Raw genomic sequence first — 16815 nt, forward strand, 5'->3', positions numbered from 1 at the left:
TAACACACAACCTGCTTGGTCCACAAAAGTTCTTATAAGGACTGGTAACTTGGTATAGGGTGCTACGGTACATAGGCCTGAGTGCGTTACAGTCTGCTGTTCTGTAAGGACCGCTATCGGTCCACAATAGATAGGGTTGACGTGCACCACTGATGACCGCTCACCTATACTGCAGCAGTCCTTCAGCGGTATAGGGACTGACGTACAGTCTGCTAATCACTAACACACAACCTGCTTGTTCCACAAAAGTTCTTATAAGGACTGGTAACTTGGTATAGGGTGCTACGGTACATAGGCCTGAGTGCAGTACAGTCTGCTGTTCTGTAAGGACCGCTATCGGTCCACAATACATAGGGTTGCCGTGCACTACTGCTGACCGCTGCCCTATACTGCAGCAGTCCTTCATTGGTATAGGGACTGACGTACAGTCTGCTAATCACTAACACACAACCTGCTTGGTCCACAAAAGTTCTTATAAGGACTGGTAACTTGGTATAGGGTGCTACGGTACATAGGCCTGAGTGCGTTACAGTCTGCTGTTCTGTAAGGACCGCTATCGGTCCACAATACATAGGGTTGCCGTGCACTACTGCTGACCGCTGCCCTATACTGCAGCAGTCCTTCATTGGTATAGGGACTGACGTACAGTCTGCTAATCACTAACACACAACCTGCTTGGTCCACAAAAGTTCTTATAAGGACTGGTAACTTGGTATAGGGTGCTACGGTACATAGGCCTGAGTGCGTTACAGTCTGCTGTTCTGTAAGGACCGCTATCGGTCCACAATACATAGGGTTGCCGTGCACTACTGCTGACCGCTGCCCTATACTGCAGCAGTCCTTCATTGGTATAGGGACTGACGTACAGTCTGCTAATCACTAACACACAACCTGCTTGGTCCACAAAAGTTCTTATAAGGACTGGTAACTTGGTATAGGGTGCTACGGTACATAGGCCTGAGTGCAGTACAGTCTGCTGTTCTGTAAGGACCGCTATCGGTCCACAATACATAGGGTTGCCGTGCACTACTGCTGACCGCTGCCCTATACTGCAGCAGTCCTTCATTGGTATAGGGACTGACGTACAGTCTGCTAATCACTAACACACAACCTGCTTGGTCCACAAAAGTTCTTATAAGGACTGGTAACTTGGTATAGGGTGCTACGGTACATAGGCCTGAGTGCGTTACAGTCTGCTGTTCTGTAAGGACCGCTATCGGTCCACAATACATAGGGTTGCCGTGCACTACTGCTGACCGCTGCCCTATACTGCAGCAGTCCTTCATTGGTATAGGGACTGACGTACAGTCTGCTAATCACTAACACACAACCTGCTTGGTCCACAAAAGTTCTTATAAGGACTGGTAACTTGGTATAGGGTGCTACGGTACATAGGCCTGAGTGCGTTACAGTCTGCTGTTCTGTAAGGACCGCTATCGGTCCACAATACATAGGGTTGCCGTGCACTACTGCTGACCGCTGCCCTATACTGCAGCAGTCCTTCATTGGTATAGGGACTGACGTACAGTCTGCTAATCACTAACACACAACCTGCTTGGTCCACAAAAGTTCTTATAAGGACTGGTAACTTGGTATAGGGTGCTACGGTACATAGGCCTGAGTGCGTTACAGTCTGCTGTTCTGTAAGGACCGCTATCGGTCCACAATAGATAGGGTTGACGTGCACCACTGATGACCGCTCACCTATACTGCAGCAGTCCTTCAGCGGTATAGGGACTGACGTACAGTCTGCTAATCACTAACACACAACCTGCTTGTTCCACAAAAGTTCTTATAAGGACTGGTAACTTGGTATAGGGTGCTACGGTACATAGGCCTGAGTGCAGTACAGTCTGCTGTTCTGTAAGGACCGCTATCGGTCCACAATACATAGGGTTGCCGTGCACTACTGCTGACCGCTGCCCTATACTGCAGCAGTCCTTCATTGGTATAGGGACTGACGTACAGTCTGCTAATCACTAACACACAACCTGCTTGGTCCACAAAAGTTCTTATAAGGACTGGTAACTTGGTATAGGGTGCTACGGTACATAGGCTTGAGTGCGGTACAGTCTGCTGTTCTGTAAGGACCACTATCGGTCCACAATAGATAGGGTTGACGTGCACCACTGCTGACCGCTCACCTATACTGCAGCAGTCCTTCAGCGGTATAGGGACTGACGTACAGTCTGCTAATCACTAACACACAACCTGCTTGTTCCACAAAAGTTCTTATAAGGACTGGTAACTTGGTATAGGGTGCTACGGTACATAGGCCTGAGTGCGTTACAGTCTGCTGTTCTGTAAGGACCGCTATCGGTCCACAATACATAGGGTTGCCGTGCACTACTGCTGACCGCTGCCCTATACTGCAGCAGTCCTTCATTGGTATAGGGACTGACGTACAGTCTGCTAATCACTAACACACAACCTGCTTGGTCCACAAAAGTTCTTATAAGGACTGGTAACTTGGTATAGGGTGCTACGGTACATAGGCCTGAGTGCAGTACAGTCTGCTGTTCTGTAAGGACCGCTATCGGTCCACAATACATAGGGTTGCCGTGCACTACTGCTGACCGCTGCCCTATACTGCAGCAGTCCTTCATTGGTATAGGGACTGACGTACAGTCTGCTAATCACTAACACACAACCTGCTTGGTCCACAAAAGTTCTTATAAGGACTGGTAACTTGGTATAGGGTGCTACGGTACATAGGCCTGAGTGCGTTACAGTCTGCTGTTCTGTAAGGACCGCTATCGGTCCACAATACATAGGGTTGCCGTGCACTACTGCTGACCGCTGCCCTATACTGCAGCAGTCCTTCATTGGTATAGGGACTGACGTACAGTCTGCTAATCACTAACACACAACCTGCTTGGTCCACAAAAGTTCTTATAAGGACTGGTAACTTGGTATAGGGTGCTACGGTACATAGGCCTGAGTGCGTTACAGTCTGCTGTTCTGTAAGGACCGCTATCGGTCCACAATACATAGGGTTGCCGTGCACTACTGCTGACCGCTGCCCTATACTGCAGCAGTCCTTCATTGGTATAGGGACTGACGTACAGTCTGCTAATCACTAACACACAACCTGCTTGGTCCACAAAAGTTCTTATAAGGACTGGTAACTTGGTATAGGGTGCTACGGTACATAGGCCTGAGTGCAGTACAGTCTGCTGTTCTGTAAGGACCGCTATCGGTCCACAATACATAGGGTTGCCGTGCACTACTGCTGACCGCTGCCCTATACTGCAGCAGTCCTTCATTGGTATAGGGACTGACGTACAGTCTGCTAATCACTAACACACAACCTGCTTGGTCCACAAAAGTTCTTATAAGGACTGGTAACTTGGTATAGGGTGCTACGGTACATAGGCCTGAGTGCGTTACAGTCTGCTGTTCTGTAAGGACCGCTATCGGTCCACAATACATAGGGTTGCCGTGCACTACTGCTGACCGCTGCCCTATACTGCAGCAGTCCTTCATTGGTATAGGGACTGACGTACAGTCTGCTAATCACTAACACACAACCTGCTTGGTCCACAAAAGTTCTTATAAGGACTGGTAACTTGGTATAGGGTGCTACGGTACATAGGCCTGAGTGCGTTACAGTCTGCTGTTCTGTAAGGACCGCTATCGGTCCACAATACATAGGGTTGCCGTGCACTACTGCTGACCGCTGCCCTATACTGCAGCAGTCCTTCATTGGTATAGGGACTGACGTACAGTCTGCTAATCACTAACACACAACCTGCTTGGTCCACAAAAGTTCTTATAAGGACTGGTAACTTGGTATAGGGTGCTACGGTACATAGGCCTGAGTGCGTTACAGTCTGCTGTTCTGTAAGGACCGCTATCGGTCCACAATAGATAGGGTTGACGTGCACCACTGCTGACCGCTCACCTATACTGCAGCAGTCCTTCAGCGGTATAGGGACTGACGTACAGTCTGCTAATCACTAACACACAACCTGCTTGTTCCACAAAAGTTCTTATAAGGACTGGTAACTTGGTATAGGGTGCTACGGTACATAGGCCTGAGTGCAGTACAGTCTGCTGTTCTGTAAGGACCGCTATCGGTCCACAATACATAGGGTTGCCGTGCACTACTGCTGACCGCTGCCCTATACTGCAGCAGTCCTTCATTGGTATAGGGACTGACGTACAGTCTGCTAATCACTAACACACAACCTGCTTGGTCCACAAAAGTTCTTATAAGGACTGGTAACTTGGTATAGGGTGCTACGGTACATAGGCCTGAGTGCGTTACAGTCTGCTGTTCTGTAAGGACCGCTATCGGTCCACAATAGATAGGGTTGACGTGCACCACTGCTGACCGCTCACCTATACTGCAGCAGTCCTTCAGCGGTATAGGGACTGACGTACAGTCTGCTAATCACTAACACACAACCTGCTTGTTCCACAAAAGTTCTTATAAGGACTGGTAACTTGGTATAGGGTGCTACGGTACATAGGCCTGAGTGCAGTACAGTCTGCTGTTCTGTAAGGACCGCTATCGGTCCACAATACATAGGGTTGCCGTGCACTACTGCTGACCGCTGCCCTATACTGCAGCAGTCCTTCATTGGTATAGGGACTGACGTACAGTCTGCTAATCACTAACACACAACCTGCTTGGTCCACAAAAGTTCTTATAAGGACTGGTAACTTGGTATAGGGTGCTACGGTACATAGGCCTGAGTGCGTTACAGTCTGCTGTTCTGTAAGGACCGCTATCGGTCCACAATACATAGGGTTGCCGTGCACTACTGCTGACCGCTGCCCTATACTGCAGCAGTCCTTCAGCGGTATAGGGACTGACGTACAGTCTGCTAAACACTAATACACAACCTGCTTGGTCCACAAAAGTTCTTATAAGGACTGGTAACTTGGTATAGGGTGCTACGGTACATAGGCTTGAGTGCGGTACAGTCTGCTGTTCTGTAAGGACCGCTATCGGTCCACAATACATAGGGTTGCCGTGCACTACTGCTGACCGCTGCCCTATACTGCAGCAGTCCTTCATTGGTATAGGGACTGACGTACAGTCTGCTAATCACTAACACACAACCTGCTTGGTCCACAAAAGTTCTTATAAGGACTGGTAACTTGGTATAGGGTGCTACGGTACATAGGCTTGAGTGCGGTACAGTCTGCTGTTCTGTAAGGACCGCTATAGGTCCACAATAGATAGGGTTGACGTGCACCACTGCTGACCGCTCACCTATACTGCAGCAGTCCTTCAGCGGTATAGGGACTAAGAGTTTTGTCACAGGGTCATTTAAAAAATGACATGCAGAGGAAGAGGCAGGCCCTTCCGCAGGGGTGGTAGGGGTAGGGCAGGAGCAACAGGCTTGAGCCAAAGTGGGAAGTTGCAGAAGGTGCGTTCAATTACTTTAAAGGATGCACCAGACTTGGTTGAGTGGCTCGCTCAGCCTTACTCTTCTGCACCCTCCTCATCCTCTCGATCTGCACCCTCTTCTTCACTCTCTGCTATGTGCACCCCCAAAGACACTACCACCAACAACACGACCACCACCACCACCACCACATACCTTCCGCTTGAGTCACTGGAATTATTTTCCGATCCATATCAAGAGGACATTTCTGATGCGCAGCCACTCTTGGTATTGGATCAGGAAGAGGAGGTAGCAACAAGCGCTACTCAGCAGTCTGACGCCAGTACCCAGATCAGCCCAAGGAGGAGGTTGGTCCCCGGTGTTGCTGCCTACTCTACTTATAGCGGTGGGGAAGGTGACGTTGATGATGACGTGTCTAGTGATGTCACGTGGGTGCCCACAAGAGAGGAAGAGGAGGGGAGTTCAGAGGGAGATATGGACCAGCAGATAGGGAGGAGAAGCAGCAATGACTTACATTGCACAGCAGGGACAAAGCAGACTGCAAATGTATCAGGAGCGAGTCATCGACCATGTACGGTCACATCTGGCGCTCCCAGGACACCGGCACATGGCTCCGCAGTGTGGGCTTTTTTTAACGTGTCCGCTGCTGACAATAGCGTTGCCATCTGCAATCTTTGCAGTCAACGCGTTAGTCGCGGTAAGCCCAATACTCACCTAGGGACGACCGCCTTAAGAAGGCACATGAGCAGCCATCACCGAGCCCAGTGGGAGCAACGGAACACACAAAGCCACACTGCAGGCTCTCACCGTCCAGCCTCGTCTTCTACTTCTCCTTCTCCTCTCTCCTCACAATTGTCCTCCACTCCACCTTCCATCACGCCAAGCTCACATTTTTCTGCAAAAAGGCAGGCTTCCGTGGGCCTAATGTTTGAGCGTAAAAAAATGATGACGCCGGATAACCCTCTTGCCCAACGGTTGGCGGCTGGCTTGTCAGAACTCATAGCCCGCCAACTACTGCCATATAAACTGGTGGACTCGGAGGCCTTTCGCAAATTTGTGGCCATTGGAACACCACAATGGAAGGTCCCAGGAAGGAAGTATTTCTCAGAGAAGGGCATCCCAGAGCTATATGGCCATGTTCAGCGGCAAGTGAATGTATCTCTGGCACACAGTGTCGGTGCCAAGATACATCTGACCACAGACACGTGGTCTAGCAAACACGGGCAGGGAAGGTATATCAGTTTTACTGCCCACTGGGTGAACCTTCTGACGGCCGTCAAGCATGTAACCCGTGGCACCCGTGTAGATTTGGTTTTACCGCCACGGATTGCATGCAGGCCTGACTCTTCTTCTCCTCCTCCTACTCCATCCTCCTCCCTCTCCTCCTCAGCTGCCTCCTCCTTTTCCGCTGCTAGCGTCTCTTCCACTGCACCGCCCAAGCTCCCCAGAACCTATTCCACATGCCAGGTGAGACGTTGCCATGCCGTGCTGCGTCTGTTGTGCCTGGAAGCAAAGAGCCACACTGGCCCGGCACTCCTTTCAGCTTTGCGTTCACAGGCAGATGAGTGGCTAACACCGCTCAATTTGACAGTTGGTAAAGTGGTGTGTGACAACGGTGCCAATCTGCTTAGCGCATTGAAACAGGGCAAAATCACGCACGTGCCGTGCATGGCACACGTCTTAAACTTGGTCGTGCAGCGATTCCTTGTCAAATACCCTGGGGTCCAGGACATCTTGCGGCAGGCAAGGAAAATCTCGGCCCATTTCAGAAGATCTTACACGGCCATGGCTCGCCTTGCTGACATTCAGCGGCGACACCATCTGCCGGTCAGACGTCTTATTTGCGATTGCCCGACGCGATGGAACTCAACCTTCTATATGCTTGATAGGCTGCTCCAGCAGAAACGTGCAGTTAACGTCTACCTGTATGAACTCTGCGAAAGAAACGGTTCTGGGGAGCTGGGTTTTTTTTCACCGCGCCAGTGGCTGCTCATGCGCGACACATGCAGACTTCTGCGGCCATTTGAGGAGATCACCAAACTGGTCAGTCGCAGCCATGGCGCCATCAGTGACATGGTACCTTATGCCTTCTTTCTGGAGCGTGCATTGCGTCGTGTCATTGATCAGGCTGTGGAGGAGCAGGAGCGGGAAGATGAGGAAGTCGCAATGCTGGATGAATTCCCAGGGGGGGCTACTCTATCTGAGACAAGTCAACAACAGGAGTCTGATGAGGAGTCAGAGGAGGATGGTGCCGGGGCGGATGAGCAGGAGCAAGAAGAGCATGCTTTAAACCTTTCTGGGATCCCTGTTGTGCGAGGATGGGGAGAGGAGAATGAAGAGGACGACATTATCCTGGATGATGAGCAGGAGCCAGGCCACCACACCGCTTCCACTTTAGTGCAAATGGGGGCCTTCATGCTCCAGTGTTTTAATAGGGACCCCCGTATAAAAAGCATGAGGGTCAAGGACCAGTACTGGGTGGCAACGTACTTAGACCCCCGGTACAAACACAAAATGGCGGAAATGTTACCGCCGTCGCAGAGGGCTGTCAGAATGCAGCACTTCCAGGCCTTGCTTCGAGAAATGCTGCATTCTGCTTTTGCGTGCGCTGGCAGAGGAGCAATTCCCACTCCCAGAGAAGGATTTGCGGGTACCAATCCAACAGCGCCTGCAAGAAGAGGCCGGTTTGAAGATGTGTTGGTGACTTCGGATATGAGGTCATTCTTTCAGCCGACCCATCGACAGGTGTCATCCGGATCCAGCATCAGGGAACGCCTAGACCGTCAGGTGTCCGACTACATTGGGTTAACGGCCGATGTGGACGCTCTGAGGAGTGATGAACCCCTAGACTACTGGGTGGGCAGGCTTGACCTCTGGCCAGAGCTTGCCCAATTTGCAATCGAACTGTTGGCTTGCCCCTCATCCAGTGTCCTGTCCGAAAGGACGTTCAGCGCAGCAGGGGGGATTGTGACCGATAAGCGTACTCGCCTAGCTCACCACAGTGTTAACTACCTCACATTTCTAAAAATGAATGAGGCATGGATCTCGGAGGAATTCAACACATGTGATCAGTAGACCATGTATATGTCTATAAACAATTTTTGGAATCAAGCACACAGACCTTCTTAATTCATTTGGCTCACTTCCCTGACCCAAAAAAGCACACCGTACTATATGCCCCTACCCTCCTCTTTGAAGAGGTTGAGCGGTGTCATATTTCTACTGGGGCTGCTTATTATGAGGGGTTCCCACCATCCCTGTGCTGTGCTGACTTCCTCCTGGGTGTTCTTATTATGAGGGGATCACACCATCCCTGTGCTGTGCTGACTTCCTCCTGGGGGTTCTTATTATGAGGGGATCACACCATCCCTGTGCTGTGCTGACTTCCTCCTGGGGCTGCTTACGGTGCTGCTGTCAGCGCTGTATGTCACGGAGCTGCTGTCAGCGCTGTATGTCACGGAGCTGCTGTCAGCGCTGTATGTCACGGAGCTGCTGTCAGCGCTGTATGTCACGGAGCTGCTGTCAGCGCTGTATGTCACGGAGCTGCTGTCAGCGCTGTATGTCACGGAGCTGCTGTCAGCGCTGTATGTCACGGAGCTGCTGTCAGCGCTGTATGTCACGGAGCTGCTGTCAGCGCTGTATGTCACGGAGCTGCTGTCAGCGCTGTATGTCACGGAGCTGCTGTCAGCGCTGTATGTCACGGAGCTGCTGTCAGCGCTGTATGTCACGGTGCTGCTGTCAGCGCTGTATGTCACGGAGCTGCTGTCAGCGCTGTATGTCACGGAGCTGCTGTCAGTGCTGTATGTCACGGAGCTGCTGTCAGCGCTGTATGTCACGGAGCTGCTGTCAGCGCTGTATGTCACGGAGCTGCTGTCAGCGCTGTATGTCACGGTGCTGCTGTCAGCGCTGTATGTCACGGAGCTGCTGTCAGCGCTGTATGTCACGGAGCTGCTGTCAGCGCTGTATGTCACGGAGCTGCTGTCAGCGCTGTATGTCACGGAGCTGCTGTCAGCGCTGTATGTCACGGAGCTGCTGTCAGCGCTGTATGTCACGGTGCTGATGTCAGTGCTCTGTATTACGGTGCTGCTGTCAGTGCTCTGTATCTCCTGCACCCTCTTGTTTGCCTACCCTGGTCCCTGACCTTCCCTCTCCTCCATTGCCTTCATTAGCTCCATAGTCCTGAATTGTCAGAACAATTTCCCAAATAAAAAAAAAATGCTTGTAGTTATCGATCCCAAATTCACCTCATACATGTATTATGCTATTGTCCAGGTGGTGGGACTACGTGCTACCCCCTAATAATTACCCCGTGGCCGCAAATTCGACCTAAAGGTTTGCGAAATTCGCCTCCCATTGAAGTCAATGGAGCCCGCGGCGAACGGTCGTTTTCGCGAACGTTTGTGCCCGTTCGCGTTTCGCGTTCGCGAAACGTCCCGTCGGAAGTTCGTCCATCACTACTCCCAATCACCTTGCCAAAAGCCCACTGACACATTTTGGGTTTCTTAATGGTCGTTCCAATATGGAAATGTTCTCAAATCATATTAGAAAAAAAAAAAAAAATTCCCAGCTGAATACACCGTTTGATATTCCAAACTCTTTAACACAATTATTTTGGCAACTGCAATCTATTTCAAATTTTGACCTTAATACATGTAAAGCTATATAATGTATTAGATTACTTTGCTTAATGTGTTCCTTTATGTATCTGAGGTTTCGGAGCGGGTCAACTGCTAATTGTGCTTCTGGGATGTTGGGGTCTGAATGTGACCCTTTCAACAGGTAACCGAGGCCAAGCCTCTCCAACTGGATGTCCTTCTCATCTTTCTTCACATAAAGCGGTGGCAGTGATGGGTTCTTCCTAATGGATGGCCTTGAGGTCAAGTGCTCTGGTGCGAAGTCAGGGAGCCATTGTGCAGGTAGAAAGTTTTTCTTCCTGGAATACAAAAGTGTCAGTTCATGAGGTTGTATATGCTATATAATATGTTTTTATCACTCTGTTCAATTCACAAATACATTGCATGGGTTTGGAATTAGGATTTTATCTTTCGGAAGTCAAGTGGATGTAGACACCCCTCCCATTTATTACGGTAAATGCATGCATTCCCACTGAAGAGTACTGTTATTGTTACAGAAATTTTAGACAAATGCACCTACAACCTTGTAGAAAATGTTTCAAGTAAGCTATTTTCTAACATGGCACAAGGCCAGCTTCATAAAAACATGGATTAATGAGTTTGGTGTGGAGGGACTAGAGTTATTTGCACAGAGCCTCAGCCCCACTGCCCACCCTTGGGGTGAATTTGAAAGCTGAGTGTGAGCCATGTCTTCTCATCCAACATCAATACCTGACCGCACAGATGGTCTTTTGACTGAATGGGCACACATTTTCACAGCCTCAATATCTTGTGGAAAGCCTTCCCAGCAGAGTGGAGGATGTTATAGCTACAAAGGGAAGCCAACTCATGCTGATATTGGTGTGATCGGTAGGTATCCACAAGCTGTATGCCATATAGTGTAAAAAGGAACTCATGAGTGGAGTATCCAGGAGGATTAAGAAAGATGTGTGAGGAAAATGACTGATGAGTAAGATAGGAATGTCCAATGCATAACACAGAGGAGTAATGAGAGGATGAGTGACTGGAGTTTTGCAAAAGTGCTGAGGATCAGTGAAGAGCGACGCAAGTTTGGAGCAAGAACAACCAAGGTTTAGGAATCGGAGATGAAGATGATAGGTGAATCACCTCTTCTAAAGCCCCATACACACTATCAGATTTTCTGCTGGCTTTTGTCTTCAGATTTACCAAAACCATGCAGTAGAAGGACCTGCCTGATTGCATACACATTGAAACTCCTAAGGTTTGACCTCATATTATATGGTTTTGGTAAATCTGAAGACAAAAATCTGCAGAAAATCTGATAGTGTGTATGGGGCTTAACAGACTCAGTAAAAAGTGATACTGTACTTATGAAATAGATTGTAAAGTAAGTAAGGTTTGTACAATGAATACCTTGATTTTAAAGTTACCTTTCATCCATTGTATTCTTTTCTAGATCATAAACAGGGGAACTTTCTGCTCCGCCGGCTTCTGGACAGATCGGCACTTCTATAGATATACAGATACACCAGTGAAATGCATTATTCCTTTTCCCTCGAGAGAGTTCTTCAGATGTCATAAAATAAGCCTTAGAGAGAATCTATTATCTTAAAATTTGTTTCTGTATACACACACACACATATATATTTTTTTATTTGTTCAGTGTGCAGATGTAAAGCTGGCCATAGGTTATTGAATTAAAGGCTTAGGAAAATTCTCAGAACATTTGAATGTCATTCAAAAGATTTAATCTGCTTTTAAGATTTGATGTCGTTATGAATGGACTTTACAGCAGTGGCGGCTCGTCCATTAGGGGCGCCGCCCCCTCTCTCCTTGCCATCCCTTATATGCAGTGGATAAATTCATGCATAGCATGAATCTATCTGCTGCCTCCCCCTATTCATGTGTCTGGCCCCTTTCAGGGCACTGGGCACATGAATTACATTGGCCAGGGTTTTTGTTTTTTTAAGCACCTGATTAGAGCCAGAGGCCCTAATAGGCTTCATCAGCTTGGGTCGCAGAGGATGCGTCTGGAGCCCACCCAGGTGTGTTGCAACAGCAAATGAATATTTGCTGTTGCAACACTGATCTTCCTCCTGGCCAATCGGTAAGCAGGTATGGAACCCATTTCCCGCCTCGCCAAAATGTCAGGCGATCCCATTGGACGCCTAGCGCAAGGAGGAAAGGGGACGCACCGAAGATGCTGCTCCAGGAGAGGACACTAAAGCAGCTTTCCTCGAACCCGCCACGCTGGAAGATTGCCGAATCAGCTCTGACCGCTGCTCTCACTGCCCTCATCCAGGGTAAGGACAGTGGTGGTGGTGGGGGGGGGGTGGATGTTAGTGCCGTTCAAACTTCTTGTCACTGTGGTCAAAAATGAACATTGATTTGAACCCACTAAAGATTAGAAAAATGAACACATTTTCTTACAACATTCTTTTCCAAAGAACCAATCTATGGCCAGCCTAGGCCTTGAGAGAACACGTGCATTGAGAACAAAGGATACATCACCAACGCACCAAGGATCTCCAAAAAAAAAGGGGTTCAATGCTTTCATGGTTATCTTGCAGCAGAAACTGTGACATTTCAGGGCCACACAGGACCTCTTCAGCCAGCATGAGACTGACAACAAGAAAATGTCCATGTGGCTTTTGTAGCAAATTGTAAAACGTAAAGCTTTTTTCTTCAAAATTGTCACTCTTTTTTTGTTTATAACGCAAGAAATAAAAACCACAGAGATGATCAAATACCAAAAGAAAGCTCTATTTGTGGGGGGGGGGGGGGGGGGGAGACCACACAATTGTCAGTTAAAGCGGCACAGTGCTGTATGGCAAAAAATGACCCGTCGTTAAGGGGAAAAATCTTCCGGTCCTTAACCACTTTAGCCCCGGACCAATTTTCAGCCTAAGGACCAGAGGTCTTTTTACAATTTTGCACTGCACTGCTTTAACTGGTAATTGCGCCCAAACGAAATGTGCGTCCTTTTCTTCCCACAAATAGAGCTTTCTTTTGATGGTATTTGATTGCCTCTGCAATTTTTATTTTTTGCGATATAAATGGAAAAAGACCGAAAATTTTGAGAAAAAAATATATTTTCTACTTTTTGTTATAAGAATAATCGAATAAACTCAATTTTAGTCATACATTTAGGGCAAAATTTATTCAGCCACATGTCTTTAGTAAAAAAATGTCAATAAGCGTATATTGATTGGTTTGCGCAAAAGTTATAGCGTCTACAAACTAGAGTACATTTTCTGGAATTTGAGGTGCTAAAATGGCAGGGCAGTACAAACCCCCCCAAATGACCCCATTTTGGAAAGTAGACACCCCAAGGAAATTGCTGAGGGGCATGTTGAGCCCACTGAATATTTTTTTTTTGTCCCAAGTGATTGAATAATGACAAAAAAAAAAGTTTACAAAAAGTTGTCACTAAATGATATATTGCTCACACATGCCATAGTTATATGTGGAATTGCACCCCAAAATATATTCTGCTGCTTCTCCTGAGTACAGGGATACCACATATGTGGGACTTTTTGGGAGTCTAGCTGCGTACGGCACCCCGAAATCCAATCACCGCCTTCAGGATCTCTAAGGGTGCAAATTTTTGATTTCACTCTTCACTACCTATCACAGTTTCGAAGGCCATAAAATGCCAAAATAACACAAAACCCCCAAATGACCCCATTTTGGAAAGTAGACACCCCAAGGAAATTGCTGAGGGGCATGTGGAGTCCATGAAATATTTTATATTTTGCCACAAGTTGCAGGAATATTACAATTTTTTTTTTTTTGCACAAAGTTGTCACTAAATGATATATTGCTCACACATGCTATGGGCATAAGTCAAATTACACCCCAAAATAAATTCTGCTGCTTCTCCCGAGTACAGGGATACCACATGTGGGGGACTTTTTGGGAGCCTAGCCACGTACGGGACCCCGAAAACCAAGCACTGCCTTCCGGATTTAAATATAAAACGCTACCAAAAAAACTCTTAGCGATCGCAGGGATCAGGCCTGACTCTGCGATCGCTGCAGTTATGTGTTTAGTGTTTTGTAAGTGACAGTGATCGATCGATACTGCACTTGGGTGGGCTGGGCGGAGGGGCAAAACGCAGGTGCTAGCAGGTATCTGGGCTGATCCCGCTAACAATGCGTTTTTTTGGAACCCTAAACTGCTGGGGACGCTAGTATAGATCTGATCAGATCAGATATTGATCTGTTCAGATTCTATACCACTACGGGAGGTTTATGCTTTGCGCGTGGGTGTTAGCGGTACTGGCACTAACCTAGCGCTGCCTGGGGCGATGCAGACCCTGACCCTAAAACCTAATTGATATCACCCGCCGGGTGATCAGGGGGTTAAACCTTTATTGGGTAATATATGGTGGGTGCCCTGATGCTATAAAAAGCAAACTAACTAACCAGAGTCAACCGTAACACTTATACAGTGATCATTGGTGAAAGGGTTAACTAGGGGCAATCAGGGGGTTAACATTTTTATTAGGTAGTATATGGGGGTCCCTGGCGCTATATAAAAACCTGACGGGGAACCTAAATAACTAACTGGCTAACCTGCGTCACCAGTGACACTTATACGGTGATCGCTGGTGAAAGGGTTAACTAGGAGCAATCAGGGGGTTAAAACCATTATTGGGTAGTATATCAGGGTACCTAGCGCTATAAAAACCTGGCGGTGAACCTATAAAAATAACTAGCTACCTAGCAACACTAGTGACACTAATGCAGCGATCAGAAAAATGATCGCTTAGTGACACTGGCAAAAGGGGGTGAAAGGGTTAACTAGGGGCAATCAGGGGGTTAAAACCATTATTGGGTAGTATATCAGGGTACCTAGTGCTATAAAAACCTGGCGGTGAACCTAAAAAAATAACTAGCTACCTAGCGACACTAGCGACACTAATGCAGCGATCAGAAAAATGATCGCTTAGTGACACTGACAAAAGGGCGTGAAAGGGTTAACTAGGGCCAATCAGGGGGTTAAAACCATTATTGGGTAGTATATCGGGGTACCTAGCGCTATAAAAACCTGGCGGTGAACCTAAAAAAATAACTAGCTACCTAGCGACACTAGCGACACTAATGCAGCGATCAGAAAAATGATCGCTTAGTGACACTGGCAAAAGGGGGTGAAAGGGTTAATTAGGGGCAATCAGGGGGTTAAAACCATTATTGGGTAGTATATCGGGGTACCTAGCGCTATAAAAACCTGGTGGTGAACCTAAAAAAATAACTAGCTACCTAGCGACACTAGCGACACTAATGCAGCGATCAGAAAAACAATCGCTTAGTGACACTGGCAAAAGGGGGTGAAAGGGGTAACTCTAAGGGCAATCAGGGGGTTAAATCTTTATTGGGGGGTGGTAGGGGGCTACCCTGGACCTAACACTAACTGCCCTGACACTTTTTACTTTTACAACTGACACTGAATGCAGTGATCAGTAAATAAATGATCACTGCAATCAGTGACACTGTGACTGGGGGGGGGGAGGGGTGGCGGGGCGATCGGGGGGGGGTTTGTGTGCCTGTGTGTTAATTAGTGTCAGTGTAGTGTTTGGTGCAGACTTACTGTGTCCTCTCCTCGTAGTCCGGTCAATAAGACCGCCCCGAGGAGAATGACATCACTTCCTCCCTGCCTGTGTATACAATACACAGTGGGAGGAAGCTTCTCATTCGCCAGGAGCGATCGAGAGGGGATGGCCAGAAACCAACGGCCATCCCCTCATCCCGGATCGCTCCTGAAGCGAACCGGACCGCCGCATCCAGCGGGAGGGGGTCCGATCGGACCCCCACCCGCTGGAAGGCAAGCACGTACATGTACATGCTTGTGCCTGTACATGCCATTGTGATGACGTACAATGGCATGCGGCGGTCGTTAAGTGGTTAACCAATGACAGGAAAGAAATATCTTGTTACAATGGCATTTGAAAATTGGTGGGATATTTTAGGCAGCAAATTAACATGTTGTCCATGAAGTTGATGTGGTAAAAGCAGAAAAATAAAAATGGGCATCACGGTTTGTTGTGTTTGGGGCTGTGAAGCCCATGGTGACCTGTGCCCACAGCCAAAAGCTTCTACATTGGTCACATGAACATCAGAACTGGACTACAGAGCAATGGAAGAAGGTGGCCTGGTCTGATGAAGGAGCATTGTACAAAAAAACAAGATTGGCTAACACCACAAGTGCTTTTTTTTTTTGTACCACTACTATTGCTTTATATTGGCTTTTGGAATGTACAAATGCAGCAATTTAGAAATCAGATGAAAGGTTTAGCACTGGGAAACACTTTTTAATGGATATAAAGTGCATTTTATATACATCTATATACAGTAGATCAGACCCAAATGAGGGAAAGAGGGACATTGCTCGAAATCGGGGACAGTTGGGAGCTATGGTGTGATGCTTTGGGCGATGTTCTGCTGGGAATGCTTGGCTCCTGCCATTCACATGGATGGTGGATGTTACTTTGGTGTCCATGCCTCAATGGGTCAGGGCTGTTTTAGCTAAAGGCGGGGGGCAGGGGCGTAACTGTAGGGGGTGCAGCAGTCGCGACAGCAACTGGGCCCTGTGCTGCAGGGGGCCCATGCAGCCCCCTCTACATATGGCCGGCAGCAGCATAGGCAGCTAGGGGTACCAGTGCACCATGCACACGGGTTGCTGGAGGTGGAGGATGACTAGCAGAGCTCCATGCTCGACTATCGCACTGGCTGCTCTTTAATTGTGCATTCCCCGCATGACCTGTGTCCTCGGCTGGCTCCTCAGAGTACCCCTCTCTTGCTCCATGCATTGGCGCTCAGTCCGATGTCTGTTCTCCCCAGCCAGAGTCTGGCCCACAC

General features: G+C 48.2%; 1 protein-coding gene across 1 annotated transcript in view; it reads right to left on the reverse strand.

Annotated features, from left to right (window-relative positions):
• Positions 1–16815, reverse strand: part of MAP3K19 (mitogen-activated protein kinase kinase kinase 19) — a 115212-nt gene that overhangs the window by 60071 nt on the left and 38326 nt on the right. Inside the window, exons 8-9 of the mRNA XM_077447807.1 lie at positions 11386–11464; positions 10040–10293 (exon numbers count right to left, since the gene is read on the reverse strand). Of these exons, the coding sequence (XP_077303933.1) occupies positions 10040–10293; positions 11386–11464 (333 nt within the window). The remainder of the gene's footprint in view (positions 1–10039; positions 10294–11385; positions 11465–16815) is intronic.

Source organism: Lithobates pipiens, unplaced genomic scaffold (assembly GCF_037356315.1).
Source record: "Lithobates pipiens isolate NorthernLeopardFrog02 unplaced genomic scaffold, aLitPip1_a1.2 Scaffold_22, whole genome shotgun sequence".
NCBI classification, from domain to species: Eukaryota; Metazoa; Chordata; class Amphibia; order Anura; family Ranidae; genus Lithobates; species Lithobates pipiens.